Source organism: Psittacula echo, assembly GCF_963264785.1.
Source record: "Psittacula echo genome assembly, chromosome: 14".
Taxonomy (NCBI): Eukaryota; Metazoa; Chordata; class Aves; order Psittaciformes; family Psittacidae; genus Psittacula; species Psittacula echo.
The window spans coordinates 8,410,651-8,429,381 of NC_137750.1; the positions used below are offsets into that span (position 1 = coordinate 8,410,651).

The 18,731-nt window shown below is 43.0% G+C and overlaps 1 protein-coding gene across 1 annotated transcript in view; it reads left to right on the forward strand.

Annotated features, from left to right (window-relative positions):
- Nucleotides 1-14,892: 14,892 nt before the first annotated feature.
- B3GNTL1 (UDP-GlcNAc:betaGal beta-1,3-N-acetylglucosaminyltransferase like 1) overlaps nucleotides 14,893-18,731 on the forward strand; it is a gene marked incomplete at both ends in the record, with an annotated part of 112,667 nt that continues 108,828 nt past the window's right edge. Inside the window, 2 exons of the mRNA XM_080629335.1 lie at nucleotides 14,893-14,973; nucleotides 18,615-18,731. Coding sequence (XP_080485461.1) covers nucleotides 14,893-14,973; nucleotides 18,615-18,731 — 198 coding nt within the window. The remainder of the gene's footprint in view (nucleotides 14,974-18,614) is intronic.

An 18,731-nucleotide genomic window follows, 5' to 3' on the forward strand; every position in this document is an offset into this window, starting at 1 on the left:
TGCTGAAACCTTCTTGTGTCTCCACTTAGCAGGAAGCACTTGGGACTTGATGGTGTTTGTAAAACTCTCCAACACTTAATGACCGCTCTGGATAACTCCTTGTCTTGTTTAATGTCCCCGTTTATTCCACTGTTGACTTTGGATACTTAACCCTTGGTGGCAGAGAGCCTTCGGCGAGAAACTAGAGGCAGAAAAAAAATGCCTGCCAGGATGCGAGGGAAGAGCAGGGGGGGAATCAGCCCAAAACCCAAAGCACCGGGGCCAGGATAAATGGGGGAAAGAACCCTGGATATGGGGACAGGGCGAGAGGCTCCAGCTGCACACAGGCTGTGCTCCGATATGCCAGGCGCCACGTATTTCTGTCAAAGAAGCAACAAGGGAGTCGAGATTGACACTGTACATCCGCAGATAGGAGAGGGGTTAAAGCATTTCCAGATCACCGAGTTTCTTGGTCTCCTGTTGCTCTTTTCAAGTGCCTGTCATGCAGCTTTGTTAAGGGCACTGCACAGATTTTTCTAGGTGAGAGTTCATGGATGAGTATTAAACATTTACACCCTGCTCACAGTGTGTTACCCTCGTTAGTACCTTTTAAAACACCTTGCAAAGTGCCCTGGTGCTGTCTGGGAGGATTCGCTGGCTAAACCGGGATATTCCAGTTCTGAGTGCTTCCTGCCTGCTTCTGCACCGGCGATTAAATCCTTTGCAGTGCCATTTGCGGGGTTCGCTTTTCATGTCGTTTTTGTTTGGTAAATTACAGGTACTGTTCTGTTGATGATGATGTATTAACATAATTACAGTAATTCCATCAAATGATGCAATGCATGTAAACATGTCATTAGCATGCAGGGACAACACAGAGCAAAGTGATGACAACATATGCAAAATGCTTTATTCTCCCCGTCATGTGCAGTGACACGGGCTTTAGAGCTCAGTGCCTTGATTATTGCTTTAGAAGGAGATTTTGTTGGAATGTTTTGCTTCCTTCCCTCGTACTGGAAAGAAAAGCATACAGAGACAACGTCGTAGTGCTTTATTCCTCGGCGTGTTTAGATGTGCGACCCTCTGCCTGCCTCCCAGCTTACTGTATCTGATTTCCTTTGCAATATTCTAACTTGCTGCATTTGACAAAACAAACAAGTGCCCAGGCAGCTGCTCACATTACACTTTGGAACTTTGGAAACTGGCTGAAAACTGGGAACTTTAGGATACAGAACAGCATGTGCTATTTTGCAGTTGCCACTGCCTCTGGCTTTCCTTCTCCCCCTTCAGAAAAGGCAGCAGCATTTAGTTCAGGGGAGACAGAAAAGTAATGGCAACATGGGGGCTTTGAAAGCCCCTCCTGTCCTCCATGCCCTTATGATGCTGATGCAGTTCCTTCATCTGACCCAAGCTGATGAGTCTTACAACGAGCAAAGCCCAGATCTGTGGCCTCAGAGTCAGCGTTTCTGACTGCAGAGCCAGGGCTCATGGCTGCAGAGCCATGCCCAGGTTAAGCCTCCCCCAGTTCAAAAGTGAGGGGCAGAAGGAGATAGGGAACTTCTGCAGAGAAGGGGGCTGCTTGCTTTGCTCATTTGCATCTCAATCCCCACAATGCTCTTCCGGCTACTCACAGCTATTCCATAGTAGTGCTCTTGGCTGAGATCTGGGAACACGCTCAAAGGGTGAGGCAGCTTTTGGATGCACTGAGCTGTTTTCTGTTTGAGCTGTGAAAAGCAAACATCTTTTCAAGAGAGAACATTCTGAACAGTAATTTTTTCACATTTACAATTCAGAAAGAGCAGATCTTCACTGAAATCTGGAAGGAAAATATTGTACAATGTCAAATGGAAACATAAATCCTCTGCAGCAAAGGTTTCACACTACTCTGAAAATAGAAGCCACTAAGTTACTACACTTGCCCTAACTGTGGCAGGACTGGAGATGCAGGTTCTGGAAACAGATTCATACGCTCAAACACTTGAACCCCAATAAAGCTCCATCACCTTCCTCAAGGAGCAACCTGAAAATGAGGACCTACACAGTCACTTCCAGCACTTGCTTCTAAATTCACTTTAAATATTTGCTTGTCACAGCTACAAACCCAGGCACCAACGGTGGCAATTTGAAAGGACTCAAAGAGCAGGCGGCTGCAGGAGGAGAACCTGCTGAAGGAGAAATGACTAATTTGCTTCAGTACTTTGATACTTTGGAGAAAACAAAATCAAGCAGTGATTAGAGATGGGCTCAAGCTCAGGTCTGTATTTACATTTTCTTCAAAGCATGGCTGCATTTAGATCCTATGTATTAGGGACAAAACTCCACTGCCAAGCTTGGGCCTGGCCTGAAGGCACAGTAAGGACACTCTCAGATGCAGGATTTTGGGTTAAGCACATCGCAGCTGAACACGCAAAGCTGGTTTAAACAGTGTGGCAGAGCTAATCTGTTGAAAGGTCTCACTCAGCCTTGCCTGTCCCAAAGGGAATATACATGGGAGAACTGCAAACTCCTTGAGATCCTTGCTGGTCATTGCCTAGCCCATGTGTTGGTTTCACCATGTGTCCCCGTTTTTGCAGCTCCCACCCAGCTCCCTCTCAGCTGATTTATTTTCACATTACTCAGCTTGTAGGAGGTGAATCGGGTCCTGTGGTTACAGAGCAGACCCAACGGCTAGTGCATGGTTGTGCAGCCCCTCACCGGCTGCCAGCAAGGGAAATCCGAGACTTTAAAGGAGGAGGGGGAAGGAGGAGAAGCAGGGTATTTTGTGGAAAGGCAAAGCCATAGCTGAGCAGCATGCATGGCAAAGCAGGAGGGAGAAGAGAGTGGTCTAAGAATTCAAACAAGCCACAGAGAGGACAATAGAAAATTCATATAGGCATAATATGAAAGAAGTAGAATTTGTAAGGTAAATCCAGCAGACAGATGGGAGTAAGCAGAGTAACAAACCAGGGAGAGGTTCAGAGCTGAATGGACAGTGGGAAATCTTTGTGTGCAGTAGAGGGGGGACCATGTTACTTGCTCTCATGAAATTAAAATTTGTAATGAAAATACATTCACCCATAATTGCACCCTTATGCCTTTTCCTGCTTACTTCTCTCAGTCCTAGTATCTGAGCATAGCTGCTATTACTCCTAAATTGCTACTACTCACGTCTTGCTTTTCTTCTTTTTGTTTCTGTTTTAAATGGAAACATTTTGGCTTTCAGAATGTAACTGAAAATGACACCCATTACAAGAAATACAAGCAAATCTTTCCTATGAGAAGCCAGCATTAACTGCACACTGAACTAGAGCCATAGGCCAGCAGTATTGCTGATGGAACAGTGTCAGTTTAGGGATTGCATTTTAAAGAGCGAGGCAGCATTGCAGAAGTGTTGAAAGAGGGGGCGGGGAGCGCTTGAGCAGAGCTGCCCCTCTCCTCTTGGACACACAGGCAGTGCTGGGAACAAACAGCTCCCGCTGCAAGCGCAATCCAGCTTCCGCCTCTGGATGTTTGCATTCGGATCCCAACCAGCTCCCACCCGAATCAATGGATCTCGCTGCAGGCACAAATGGAAGACTTAAAATACTGAGTCTTTAATTGTCAGATAAGCAGAAAAACTCTGGAAAAAAACCCCAAATAATCATTATTTGGACAAGTTAATTATACGACATTACCCTAAAATAAATAAATAAACAGGTGGAGACGCCCGGACTTGTGATGTGGCCAAACCAGTAGGTGTGCCTCGAGTTACACGTATGGGCTCCCGCTGTGCAGAACACAGGGATATGCCACCTCTGCAGGCAGTGAAATTCATTGACCAGGAATACTTGGACATTTAAGGCAAATCAGTAGTTTGGCCAATGCGTATATTTTATTTTTTAAATTTCTACACTTAAAGAGTTGCTGGCAAATAAATGTCTCTTCATCCTCATGGTCTTTATTTCCATCTCCTGCATATGGAGAGGGGTAAGGCACAGGACTAACACTGGCCTTTAAGCAGGAAGGTCAGGTATGTCCTCCTCCCCAGTGTTCCCTAGAAGCTATGGGGAGTAAAGCCTCTTTTCAAGACCAGTAACTCGGCTCAGGTAAGAGCTGAATCACCTTCTGCAAGTGCCTGCCTCTCCATGCTGACTGCAGAGGGAGACTGACTACACTCCCGGCTGCACTGCTCTTATTATAGCACCTCAGCCAGCTAAAATACATGCAGATTAGGCAGACTGAGTGAAGTGTCATAATCTTGGCCAAGAAGTCTAAAGTGGAGTAAGGATTAAACCCACGCTCTGTGATAGTGCTAAAAACATAGTTCAGGGTACCGAGGCCCATTTTTCCAAATCTCACAGCTTGGTTTTCGTGAGCCAAGGGCCACAGCATCAGTGGCAATGGTTCCGGTGCTGTCCGTCGTCGTCGTCCCGTCCCGCCCCCCCCCCCCCCCCCCGCCCCTACAAACACCTTAAAGTGTTTAAGCAACCCAGCTCATGCAGACAGGAATTGCACATCAAACTGAAAAGCACTGAAAGGAATGATGTCTGCACCCAAGCAGCCTATTAGGAGGATCAACAAAGTAACACAAAGCACAAAAGATGGCTAAGAAACGCTCATCATTTGCCATCCCACTCAGCAGCCTCTATTTCAGGACCTAGGGACCTGGGCAGAGGATTTAGTGCCTAAGCCTAGAGACTCCTCCGGGTTGCAGACATTAACTCATGCTTGCACGCCTGAGACTGTATGAAGCTGAAGTCAAAACCAAAAACCTCTACAGAGGCCTCAGCGTATTGTTCTGGGGATAGTCCTGTGTGTTTTATCCACAAGAATTAGTGTTTTCTTTTCATTTCACAATAACCTAGGTATTTCAAATGTCTGCCAAAAAGCACTCAGAAACCCAGCATTTAATCTGAGGACTTTTAAGAGGACCAGTTGTTTATTTCCACCATCTAATGAACATTAATTTCCTGTTTTAGAAAGCATAATTCATGCCACTGGTGAAGCTGATATTTATCTTGATGCATATCCTCTTGGCTGGCTTAGTTTTTCATTTTCTCCAGTTCCTCCAGCCTACAAACAGCCTGCAACCTGTAGCCTCAGCCTGTGCGATCAGTAGTGCTGCAAACACATTCAGAAGTTCCCAGTACTTGGTGGGAGAATCTGATAGCACAGGCCCGAACCCATTAGCATTCACTTCTCATAATAAAAACAAAGCTAAAGAGAGTGTTTGTAACACTGATCTGAAAACAAGAACATATTTTCCTTTCTGCTTCAGAATTTAGACAAAACTAATGCAAGTTACACTAAACAAATCCAGCCCTTGCCAGGATAAACAAACATTTGCAGTGTTGCTTGTCATGAAATAAAGCCACTGACATGCATTTTAATGCAAGTCTCCTACAAATTGTGCAAAAATAATTGTGCCCTGTGTATTCGTTGCCAGGTTACTAGAAGGGAAGAGGATATTTTTGCAGACATGATGAACTAACAGGGTAAATAATTCAACTTAATCGTTTTCAAATTTCACACTTAATTCTCAACAGCAGGTCTTTTCAGATCCACCTCAGATCTGATGACAGGGATTATTTTAGAGCAAGGCTGACAAGCTCCTGTGAGCCATATTTAGTCCATGGGGTAGTTTTTATACGACAAACTTCCCCCCCCCCAATACAGTAGCAGTTCTAGCGCAGCAAGCTTTGCTCATTATTAGTAGCAGCACATGGATTTTCACTTCTTCCTAAACTCAATCACTCACTAAATAAGTGATGTCTTAGCAAATAATGCAGCTAATTAACAGAGACAAAACAGAAAGAGCTCCCTGTCCATACCCAATCTGCCTGCACAGTTCTCCTATCAGTGACATTCTGGGAGAAATAGCTCTAATTCTGATTAAAGCAGATCAGGAATTACATTATTACATATTTGCTCAAGGAAAAACAATAGATCAGATCATGAAATGAGATCTATGCTGCTCCACGAAGCAGGGGTTTTTGTGCTGCTTTGTGGCAGTGTTTGCAGGGCAGATGTATCTGAAGAAAGGGGCAAAGAAAGGGCCCTGCATCTCTTTTACCACCACCCAGCTCGGCAGCAAGAAAACTCCTCCAAAGAGACCTGCAGCTCAGCTGACAAACCTTCTATTTTGCAGTTTCCAGATGACAAACAATACATCTGCTGAACAAGGTTCTGATGGCTTTCAACTTTTGTTCAAAGCATGTTTTGGCTTTATTAGGTCAGATTACACTCTCATTTAGGTGCCAACTAATCTGAGCACAGAAACTCTCTGCTGATAAAGGACTGAGAAGACAAGTGAGGTTCTCTGTCAACATTGCCACTCAGTTCCTTGCATGACCTGGAAGACATTTTTCTATATTATGATGCTGAATTTAGTTGGTGAGGAGCTCTGAAAATCAACTGACACAAATTTATGGTGCTCTGTTAGTTCCTTGTGAGAGCAGTGGGAAAGGCCAAACAACATGAAAGCTTGAAGGTATGGTGACAGGCCTTGTGGAAGCTAAAAGATCTTCATTTGAAATGTCCCAGCACAGTGACAAGCCATGAAATCTAACAAAACCTGTCAAGAAATGACTAGCAAATTTAGAAGTATTTTTACTTGGAAATACCATGCAGCCAGAATAAACATTAATATTTTTAGAAGATGCTGTGGTCACCCAAACTCTCTTAATGCTTTTGGGATAAGTCCTTGAAGCAGCATATATCAAATCTGACCTTTGCCATCTTGGTAATATATATGTCTATGTATCTCCTGCGTTCTCCAACAGGATTCTGGCTGAAAAGCCAAGCAAATCTGTTCAAGGGTAAAAAGATTAGCGCAGGGCTTTGAAGGTACGGGAGGTTTATAGTCATATTACTTTTTTCTACTTTATCAAAACATGATGGACCATTTCAAACTAACTCAACTAGTTGATTATCTTTGTATTTCTAGTTCTATTGCATTTCACGCCTCCCTCACTTCACAGCACTATAACCTTTTTGAATTGCCCTCTGTGATATCCACTCCTTCACTGTTGACCACTGCTCACTTATTCATTGCTTGTTGGATCAGCTGGGCACTTGCACAATCAAGTCTTTGTTATGCTTTCAGACAGGCTGCAAGTCACAATATTGAAGCAGCACAAGGACTGTTTCCTCTGCTGGTATTCTTCTTCCCTGGCATCTAGGAAGACAGCATCCTAAACACGATTGATATAAAGTAATTATGACAATCATTCATACAACAGCTCTTACTTAGAATGCCTTTTCCCCTTTAATTGTTATAAGAGACTGAAACCCCCAGAAGTCTGTAGAGTTTTTGCAAGTTGGTCAACTGAGAAACAAGGATTTGCTTCTTTAAGAGCACAGCAGAGCTCAGGTCTGTTTAATGCATCAGTAGATGATGGCTGGTGATACACAGTTAGTGGGAATCCTACAAGAGCTGTTCTCTCCAACCGCTTAATTGGCCCAAACAAACTGGAATGTAGTTTTCTAACTAATAAGCACTGACAATAATGAAGAGCAACTGCAGGGACGGTGGGAAGATAAAGGAATGCACATACCAATGTTCTGCAACAGTATGAAATGTCAAAGTTCAAGTTTACATGCATAATAACCACAACTGGCACATGGATTGTTGGGTGCCTAAATAATCTGAGAATCCAAGATGAGAACACTAAAGAATACAACTTTATACAGTTGGAGGTTTTAAAACAAAATTAAACTTCTCATATGCATTTACAGATACCCCAGTATTTAAAAACCTGCAGGATGTGCTTCTAGGTCAATGCTATCAATGGAGTTGGACACTTACATATCCTTGAATTCTGCCTCAATAGGCAAAGAATTGGATGTAGCACAAGAAGCAAAGTTAGCAAAATGCTATTTTTAGTTGATTTCACTTGAAGTCAAAATGAGGATCTTGGCTTCCAGATCATGAAATTAAAGCTCACCCTCTCTTGCAGTTCAGAAAAAAAAAAAAAAAGAAGTACCTAATTTGGGAAGGGAAAGTTAAATAGAAGTGAAGTAGTTGGGCTGGTTATGGAAAGAATAAGAGTATTCAGCAGAAGCAGACGAGTAAGGATTTTGTCACAGGGAGGGAGCAGAGTCTTTTGTGTATGGTGGTTTACTGCAGGCTCTAATGGCATCGGGATGATGTTTCCAGGGAGTCTCCACACAATGAAATAATTTACTGTCATCTCTTATATCCTGCTAGCACAATAATGTAGTCTCCATAGACCTCCTCCTCAAACAGTTTTGATAGCCACATTCTATCTGTAATGTCAGAGAAGATATCATAACCCTACCTTAAAAATAACTTTGACACAATTGTTAGCTTATTCACACAAAATTACTGTGAATTGATCATGTCCTTTGGAAGGATTATTACACAGACAGATTTGCTGAGGTCTGAAAGGCTGCAAACCCTCCTTTCCTTTACCCCTCCTGTGCCCCAGTGCTGGCAGCCCCCACCATCCCACTGCTGCATGGGGCTACAGCTTCTCCTCAGCTGCCCTGAAGCCAGAGAAGAGCAGCAGCGCTGTGCAGCCCTGAGAGCTGGTGGTGTCCTCACCTCCTGCTCCCCACAGCATCCCACACCTCCTCCGTCCAACACAAAGATGTCCCTATCATGAGTCTTGACAGAAGGTCTCACATAGGGGCCGTGTCTCTGCCCCTCCCACAACCCAGGACCCACATGCACCATCTGGAAAGACAGTAACAAGCCATCACAGATACCACTTGCACAGCTTGTTGGCATGTTTCCTTGTAGAGCGGGAGGTCCCCAGGTTAGCAGCTTATTTGTCAGGCTGTTCAAAGGCCTTCCTGGCCTTGAGAAGGATTACATTCAGCAATGAAAGTACATAAAAATGGAGTAACAGCTTTTCACTGAAAGAGAAGAGTTTCCTGTCTCTGTTCTGCTCACATCTGGTCAATTTTCTGTCAAGAATTACATCTTTACTACTCTTTTACAACACACAGCCAATACAGCTGAAAGGGAGTAAGTTGCTCACTATCCAACCTTTGTACTATCAGCAGTATTATTACTAACTTCAATGAAGCTGTAAAAGCTGTTTTACTGAAGATGCATGCACCTGAAAGAACTTTGAATTTCATAACCCAGAGTGAGTCTGAAGAACTGGCATTTACAGGAAGATGGGAAAACAGTCTTTGCTTGAAAACTGAACAACACTGAAATGGAATTAGTCACAATAAACTGCACTTTAAGACGCACTTTCCATAGTAGATTAGTATTTTAAGAATTATATTAAAAGATATAATATGATATAATGTGTTATTTATAGGGTAGCATAGGGATTTAAAGAGCCTATTGAATTCTGTTTTCAGTGAAGATGTATTAAGTAAATGCTGCTGTATTCTCTATAGCTATACAATTCTTGTAATCTTTTCTACAGAGGCCTTTGGCTAATTCATAATTCAAAATGTTACTCATTTCCCTTCCTGTCTGTATGTCATATAAAGATGTGCATCCAACACATTGTCTTGTGGTTCTCTGTGTATTATACACATCCCAGTTCCTGTTATATATACATTCCTTTGTAGCTATATGATTTATTTCTTTAAGCACTTTCCCATCTTAAAATGTCAGATGCTTCCTGTGCTTATATACAAAGACGTTTAAGCTCCCAAAGGTACTGAAGTTCAACAGAATTCTGACTGTGGACAGTATGAATTTACCAGTGAATTGTTGGGAAATGCACAATTGCATCTACTTTCCTCAGCTCTCGAGCACAACTTCATTTCATAAGTATTTAACACGTCAGTCATCAAGAAGATCAAACAAAGGCATGGTTCTGAAAAACAAGTAAGTTGAACTGAACTTTCTAGAGGTTTATGCTTCAACTAAAAGCTTCGATTCTCAAGGGCTATCACTTGTGGCACACAGGAACTTGTCAAGATTAGGAAAATGGGATTTCAAGGCTAACATTTATCTACTTCCATTATCTGAATCTTACTATCTTTTGTAAATAACTTTTTTTTTTCCCCACCAAATAACTTACTTATAAAGCTTTTCGGGTAAGTAAGGAAAATACCATTATGACTTTACTAGGTTTCAGACTGGTTACTTAATAACAAAACTAAGCTGTATTAACCAGGTGGTTATTGCCTATCACTAGATTCTGCAGCAGACTTCAGATGTTTCTTCTATTGCATTCTAAATATACACACATTATATAGAAGCATTTCTTTAAGAAAAGATTGCCAAATGAAAGTGTAACTTTGCATAAAGGTTGTTCAATTATTGGAGCCCTAGGTAAAGAAAAACCTGCACTAATGATCTTCAGCTCTGCGGAAGAACCGTGCCTCTCCCTTGCCACTACTTTATCTCTGGCAGCCTTATTGCCACAAGGACACACTAAACATAAGGGTATACTCAGCAGCCTGAACTATAGCAGCTAAGAGGATGGCTCGAGCAAAACAGAGGACCTGCACAAAACTGCAGTGTGGCCCAGAAGGGTGATGAGAGGACATGAAACGAAGGTACATGGGGAGCGGGATGACTGGTGGTGGTCAAGAAAAGTGTCTGTTTGGAGGTGTGGACTGGTACTGAAATGAATGACATCTTTCTAGTTTACCCACAAAGGTACTTAAGTCCAGTTCTCCTGTTAACAAAATATTTGTGACATTTGCCAGCTCATAAAAACAACCACAGGCTTCTTCAGACTGACTCATTTAACAAAAAAAACCCAAGCAACAGCAACATCCTTTGTAACGACAGCTAGTGTTTTGAAGAGACAAATGTTTCACACAACACTTCTCAAAAACACAACAGCATTTTTCAACAAGATTATTCAAGCTCAATATCTCTAAATTATAAGAGGCTTTTTCAGAGCAATCAGCCCTGCAATTTCAGCGGAGCATTTGAAGTCTTGAGTACACAGGGAAAATTGGCCCAAATAACTCCTAGGTACTAGTCTCCACGAGTAATAAAGGCTCTGAAGGCCAAAGGAAGGCATTAGCAGCACTTGTGCAACTCCCTTAACAGGGTGTACACATGTAACTAATTGGAAACCAGTAAACAATTCTAGTATTGAAGCACAAAGCAGATAATCTCACTCACACTACTTCAGTCATTTTCTTCTCATATGGCTGACTGGAATAAAACTGCTAAAATACTGTTTCCCTCATGCAGAAAAAGATCTAGGGGATATAATAGATCACAAGCTGATTAGGAGTCAACAGTGTCAAGCCATTGTGAAAAAGGCAAACACTGCACTAAGCTGTGCAAACAGGAGGAGGGCCTGCAAGACATGCGAAGTAATCCTGCTCTGCCCAGCATTGGTCCAACCCCAGCAGGAACCCCACGTCTGGCACTAGGTCTCATTCTCCAGTGGAGATGCAAAGCACCCAGAGAGAGTCCAGATGAGAATGAACAGAGGTCTAAAGCACAACCAGTGAGGAAGGGCTGAAAGAATCAGATGTGCATAACCTTAACAAGAGAGCAGGATAGGAGGGAAATGTGACAACAATTTGCCAATACATAACTGGTGGCTGTGGCGGAGTTTTCAGTGTGCAGGGTGGATAAGGAGTAACAGATTTAGGATGAAGTTTGCAAGCCCTCTCAGGCAAAGAACGAGTTAACATAGGCAGTAGCCAGAAAGCAGCTGAGAGGGAAGGCACACAGCTGCTGGGATAAACCGCTAGGGAGAGGGCTGGGAGAGCACCCCTGAAAGAGGGGGCTGAGGGAGCCGCTCAGGGCAGAGCTACAGGCTCAGGGGATGCTGGGCTGTGTCCTGTGCAAGGGATTCTGGTCTTTGGCAGGTTAGTAGTCTTCTCATTTGTATTGACTCTATGTCTGATTATGAAATAGGTATTTCTTTGTTAGGCCTGCAAAAAAGCAGGATAGAGTGCTGAGGGTGTTTTGTTGTTGGTTTGGTTTGTTTTAATAGCCCAGCAAAACTTTTCACATCTGGCCTAAAATGTGGTCAACTTGCTGAATCAGCTGAGGTAGGAGGAAAGGAGGCTAACTTTTGCCTAAGGGAAAATATTTAAGCTACTAACACTACCCTAAACTGGGGAACTGAAGACTTTAGTCTGGAGAGAGAGCAAGGAGCTTCTGTGTAGCAGAGGAAAGTCATGCAATAGGCTCAACAGCTCTAAAACTGAGGCAATGATAGGTGTCTGGATGTTTTTGCTAGGGAAAAAAAATCTGGTCCATCCCTTCCAGGTAAAGCATGATCCAGACTAGATGTCCCAGCACTGTGCTCAGCCGTCGTCCTGTGCTGGGGAGTCACCGTCTCCCTGGGGAGATTACTACAATGGCTGATTATTCTCATTATGAAAATTTTTCTTCTTGAGCCCAGTCAGAATCTCCCCAGCAGTAACTGGTACCCATTACCCCTCGTCTAGATATTAAGAAATTCATTCTAAGGGTAAAGATAGTGAGGGCTGCAATAAATTGTCTGAGGATGTTCTGAAACCTCCATTGTTGGAGGAAGGCCTTTGTGAATAGGCTAGTAGTTATTTGTCAGGAATGACAAAGTTGATCCTGTCTCAGGACGGCACTACTGCCAGATGAGCTTCTCAAATCCCATTCTGCTCTATAATACTATGATAAAAAATATTGCACCCCTCTTTTCTTGCCACTTAACAGTGATATTTTATGAACATAACTGACCATTTTTGGAAGCTCAAAGCATTCTTTGAATAGAAGTGGTTTCAAAACTAGCTGAAAACTGAGTATTTTACCTACTCTGTCGAATGATCCTTTCAACATGATGTGTTCTGGAAATAATTCAGTACTGAAACTTATGAATTCAGCAACAAAGGTGTTAGAAGAAAACTCCATACTCAGTCTTTCCAATAAAGATACGCCTGAATTAAGTTGTCCACATGCTCCACAACACCAACAAATTGATCTGTTTGTAAGGATACTCTTTTACCCCCCAGTTACAGTTTGACCCTTTCAGAAAGAAACTAAACCCAAGCCGACTTGGCCTAAATAACCGCAGTGATACCCACACAAGGAGTCCTTTTTTCCTCTTTCTTTTAAACTCCCAGTGAATCAGTTGAGATCTGTCCTCACAAGTCAATAGGTCTAAGTTGTCCATGCTCTAACTAGGCTGTGTCATTTCTGAAATGACAGCTAAATGTAGAAAGCAAAACAACTTTCCAGATACCGTGTCTTTCCATCAAGATGAGGAAACTTTCTACTTGATAGCTCAAGCCTCCAGAATTTGCAGGTTTTAGGTTCACCATAATGATGCTCAAGAGACTGTTTTATCAGAAATAAAAGCTAAAAACTAGTATGATGAGAAAAGTCTTAGACTCTGTAATGCTTTTAGCTGCGAGACCTTTCTGTGCTGTTGTTCACCACTCTGAAAAATCCCTCAAATAGAGCAATTGGAAGTACAACCAGGACCAAACCATTTTTGCTTGTTTCTAAATGAGTCTGTCGCGACAGCATTAGGTCTCTTTCCATTCTGACCCACATGAAAGAGGAACAGGCACTGAAACAATGGACTATATTTTGAAAACTATTTAACTGCCCAAGAACACAGAAATGCCTGCTAGGTTTTCAAAAGCCAGTAGGTAATGACTCTCACAATGGAAACTAGATGCCTAGGTTGCACTGCAAATCCCACTGAATAGTTTCTGCATCTTTGTGGGCCTTTAAAAGTCTGTCCAAAATCCCCCCCAAATGAGAACCATGTTTTACGTAGATGTTTGTATTTAATTACCCTCTGTGGTCAGCTGCAGAATATAACATTGCTGGTGGTTTTGGTCGGTTCTGTGCTCTCCTCTGGGAAGGAAGTACGGGGTTTGCTCTGCATTTTGTAGACTGCTTCGCATAATGAGGCACTGGTCCCTGACTGGGACTTTTGTTTGGTTCAGCACGAGTAAAGCAATACTCTGCTACACTTTCTTAGATAAAGCAAGGCATGCAGGCAGCATCAAAGTGCTCTCAGCCTTCGTTGCCAGAGAAAGCAATGATCGTATTTAGCAGTGCTGTTCACAGAGAGATTAAACTGAGGCTGGATGGAGAGAAGCTGTGTAGATAATCTTAAATAGATTCCGAGGGTGAATTACTGCTTGGCTGTCGTCCTCACCTCCTCAGCTCTGCGACTGGTGTACCAGAGAACATTTTAAGATAACTCTGCTCTGTTTGCTGCTTGCATTGTCTAGCTGTTGAACACTCTTCGGATAAACAAGGGATAATCTCTGGATTTTGCTCAACAAGGATCGCTTTGTGCAAAGTTTAAAACAGGTTGTTGTATAGGGCCTGCTCTTCCTGTACCTTTTAGCTGTGAATACTTCCAGGGGAGTAAGTGGCTGCACAAGTAAGTAAATGATCGGTAATAGTATCATTACAACCAATAAGTATTTCCTCGTTTTTATTGGAAAAGGCCCTGGTTGCACTGAACAGCCCAGTGCTGACTGGAGAGAGGAATGTAAAACACTGCGATTCGAGAACGGGTGGGAAACCGCAGGCACCACTTATTTTACTAACTGCTGCCTCCATAGAGAAGACCTTCAGCTGCCTGCGGCCCCACCAGCACACCCGGAGCCAGGCCGGGCAGCCGGAGCTGACACCGCGCACCTTTAAAGCTCTAAATCGTCTCACGGGGCCCTCCAGCCCGAAGCCGAAGCCGTTCCCGGCCGAGCGGCCCAGCCTCCCCCCAAGCGCCTCGCTGCTCGCCGCCGTCCTAGACCGTCGCCCAAAGCAGCTTCCGGCCTCCGGAGCGATCGCTGTTCCTACGGCTGCCGCTGCCCCGCGCGCGTTGAGGGAGCTCCCGCCGGAGAGCGGGGCGCGAAAGGCCTGAGGGGACGAGGCCGCCGCTGCGCGGCCCCGAGGAGCGGGAGCGGCGGGGCCGGTTCCTCGGCAGAAAACCCGGGCGGGCCGCGGGGAAGACCGGCAGCACCCCGCGGATACCCACTTCCACGCCGGCCTGGAGCTCCGGCTCTTTCAAGGCAGTTCCGGAGTGAGGGGCGGAGGCTGTCATGGCGGAGGCGGGCAGAGCCGGGGCCCGCCGCCCCGTGCCCCCCCGGCCGCCGGCGGGCCGAGGCTGCGCCGTCCAGGTGGTACGTGTCAGGCGGGCGGCCGGCGAGCGGCCTAGGGACTGAGGGAAGCCGGGGCGCCGAGCCGGGCCGGGTGGGCAGGGCGGGGCTGAGGAGGAATAAAGAACTGAGCCCGGCTCCCCACGGTGCTCGCTGTGGAGGTGTGTGGGTGCAGCGGTTGTTCGGCCCAGGAAGGCAGCGGGGTTTGAGACTCAGCCTCGGCTATGTGCTGCCCGGCCTTGCACAGTGACGGGCCGGCGTTATTATTGCTCCCTGTAACAATGTTTGGGGTTTTTCTTGATTATTGCTGGGTTTTTTTCACATTTATACACATACAACTGTTGTGGTTTGGCAGTGATTTAGGTTTATTAAGGCAACCATCTGAAAAGCAAAACCATACAGATCAATAGGCAAGCAAAAGTGATGAACAACTTCAGAGAGTCACATCCTAAAGGCAGGTCAGAGTTTGTGGCCTGAAAAGTGTCTCTGGGTTTGTTTAAAGTACCCCACATAGGAGATGTGGCAAAACTAGTGTGCTTCTGCCAGCAGCCATGAGTTTCTGAATGGTTTGGAATAACGACTTGTATGAAAATTTTGGTTAAAAATAACGGTTTATGACTTATCTGAAATCTTCAGCAGTGTGAAAATGATTTTTAAAATAGATTTTCCACACTCAGATGTGGAAGTGGGCATCTGTTTGACCTGAAATTTGTGGAAACTGAAAGTAAGCTTTCACTTTGGAGTTGTTCATCTTAGTGAAGGATGCTGGTGGTAATGCCAGCAACAAGAGAGTTCTTGGATTCGAAACATTCAAGTGCATGGTTTCTGACACTGGTTTTTAAAACCTCACTTTTTTCTACTTCTATCTTGTGGTTGATGTGTTGGTTTTCAGTGGCCTAGCTGAGGGAGGAAGAGAGGGGTTTTTTTCATGAATACATTTGTAGAAGGAAAGGGATTGAACTGTCTTTTAACCATTTCACGTTCTGCCGTCTTTGCCGTATATCAAAATTCATTTTGCGGCAAAGCCGGGAATCATCATCTTCAGCTTAGTGATGGCAAAACAACATTACGAAAAGTATCCAAAATTGCTTCAGGTGTTACTCTAGAATATCAGAAGTTCAGGGAGAACCAGGTAGTGTCACAATGCTCAAAACCAGATCACAGTTGTGTGTATTAACTGTTGTGCTTGGCTTATAGGCCGTGAGGACGTTCCTCTGTTGGGTCCTACTGTGAATTGTTCTCTGCTAATGAAAAGACAATTCTGACGCAGTTGTCAGTCAATTGATATTGGAATGACAAAAATACATTAGTTGTTTGCAATTTGTGTCCCTATGTTCACTCAAAGTTATTTTGAAGGAGCTTTCTGCGTATTTTTGTAGTTCACTATTATAGTACCAGTTTTCAAATATATGAAAGGCTGCTGCAAAGAGAACTAGAATAATCGTGCAGAGACTTGGAAGTGATAGTTGGCATAAATTGCAGCAAAATTACTTCAGCCATTGGGAAAATGGTATGCCAGGTCTCCTTTATGCCTGCTTTTAGAGATTGCCTTAGCAAGGCTGATGTTTCTGTCCCTGGAGATGTTTGTCACCTTTAGTTGGGCATGTTTTGGGACAGAAGAAGTAGAGACTGTCTCTCGAGGTTACTACCAGCTCATTGGGGTTTTTTTGCTATGAATCCATAAGTGCAACAGTGCCCTGGTTGATGTTTTCCCCTCTTTAAATGAACCAAGGAGACTGAAGTGTTCTGATACAGTCACATGATGATGAAGGCCAGTTTATGAATGCCTAGTTTAGGACAAGTACCAGCTGCAACTTTTAGGTTTCATACTAATCTATTATGAGTTTTTATGCTAAGTTCTGAGTACCTTAGTGCCATGAGGTATTTTTAGGTGGTTTTATATGTGCTACCATTAAAGTATTGTTTTCAGTTCAAACTAAACTGAGGTCCGAACATTATTGTGGTGTTCTGTCCTGCTGTCCTGACTTAAACCAGGAGTTTATTATGGGGAAATAAACCAAAGAAGTTCCAGTTTTGTAGTTTTCAAGACAATATCGAGCTGATTTGTGATGGAATAGTTACAGTTTTATGGACTTAATTAGAAAACAAATTGGCAAATCATTAATTTTTCTGGATGTGAAAACCTGTGGCTACTTTATATTGTCATTGGAAGACTTGAAGAACCCTTTTCTTACTGAATGAATATGTTGGGTTGATTAGTATAAATGTATAGGGTTGTATTTTTATTGCCATTTAGACCTAAAAGATATTAAAATCCAGAGTCAATGGAATATATTGGTTTAGAATCTCATATTTTTGCTTGTTCTTTTAATCTCAAAGTTCTGAATTTTTTTTGTCTGTATATTGGAATTATTTGGTAATCAAATTCATATTTTTATTTCTCCTTCTTCTAGTTATTTCTCTCTCCAAAACAGAAGTTAAAGACCTGCTTTGCTTAAAATTTTAGACAGGTTTCCTCATACTTCTTTTAAATACCCCTTTCACCTCCTGCGGCATCCTGCCAAAAATCAGGATGTTCATTCATTTTAGACAACGATAGTTTTAATTTTGCTATGGAATGGTCTCAGGTTTCTTCTTTGTGAGTCATTGTCCCATACCTCATACTGCGCGCTCCTCAATGTCCACAAAATCTGCCTACTCATGTATGATTTGCCTGTATTTGCACAGTGTACATGTACTCACATGTCACTAAATCTTGATTAATTTAATTTCAGTATTCTTCTAGTATTTTGTTTCTTCAGATTCTCACATGCTCACAATAGGAGCTAATCCTCTGTTTCTTCAAGTTGAGTGTTTATGGTTATACCACATGATGTGGCGTTCCTGTTTCTAAGAACTTCTTCAAATGTTGAATGAGACTTTTTACAAGTTACTTGGGTTCTTTGCCTTAAATTTCCCATCTAGAAGAGATCTTAGCAGGTACGGGTTTGGCCTTTCCCTTTACAAACATAGCTAGAATGTTTATTTTTGAGATACTGAAAGAATTTGGGGGCAATTGTTGGCTTGGGGGGGGCTAATTAGAACAGTGGTAACTGAACAGAAAAATCACTCATTTCTGGTTTCTAACCAATTTTGAAATACTTCAGATAGGTTTTCATGCTTTGCATGCGTGTGGCTGAACCAGTAGGGGCTGTAATAGGAAAGCCTGAAGTTGAAATCGTAGACTGTGGAAGTATGGCAAACAGCATCTTCTAATGTGCTTAATAGCAGTTTTAAATAGAATCATTTTTAAAAACAAGCCCAAGGGTACTGGCTGCATATATGAGCATCTCCTATTAAGTAGTGAGCTTAGGGTGTCCCAAGAAATACAGGAATACTAGAAATAGGTTGGTGTGGCATTAACAGATGTTTTGTTAGTGTTTTTGCTTCAGTAGTCTCTTTTGTTTCCTTGGAGATCTACCAACAGCCATTTTAGAACTCAAAAAATGAAAAAGGTAGCTTGATAGAGAAGAAAGTCAATCATATATTTAGAATGAAAAGAAAGGATCTTTGCCTACTTCTATATTTTTAGATGTATTTTTTTTGTGAAAGTTAGTTTCAGAAAGATCTGGCACTTCCCCTTTTTAATGAATATTCTTATACTGTAAGTAAACAAAAGTAGTGCTTACTGACATACACTGGAATTTTTGTTTCTTTCCTTGTAGTCTGTCGTTGTGCCTGTTCACAATAGTGAATGCTGGTTAGATGAATGCTTGAAGTCAGTTTGGGAACAAGATTTTGAAGAAACCATGGAGCTGTCAGTTTTTAATGATGCCAGTGAG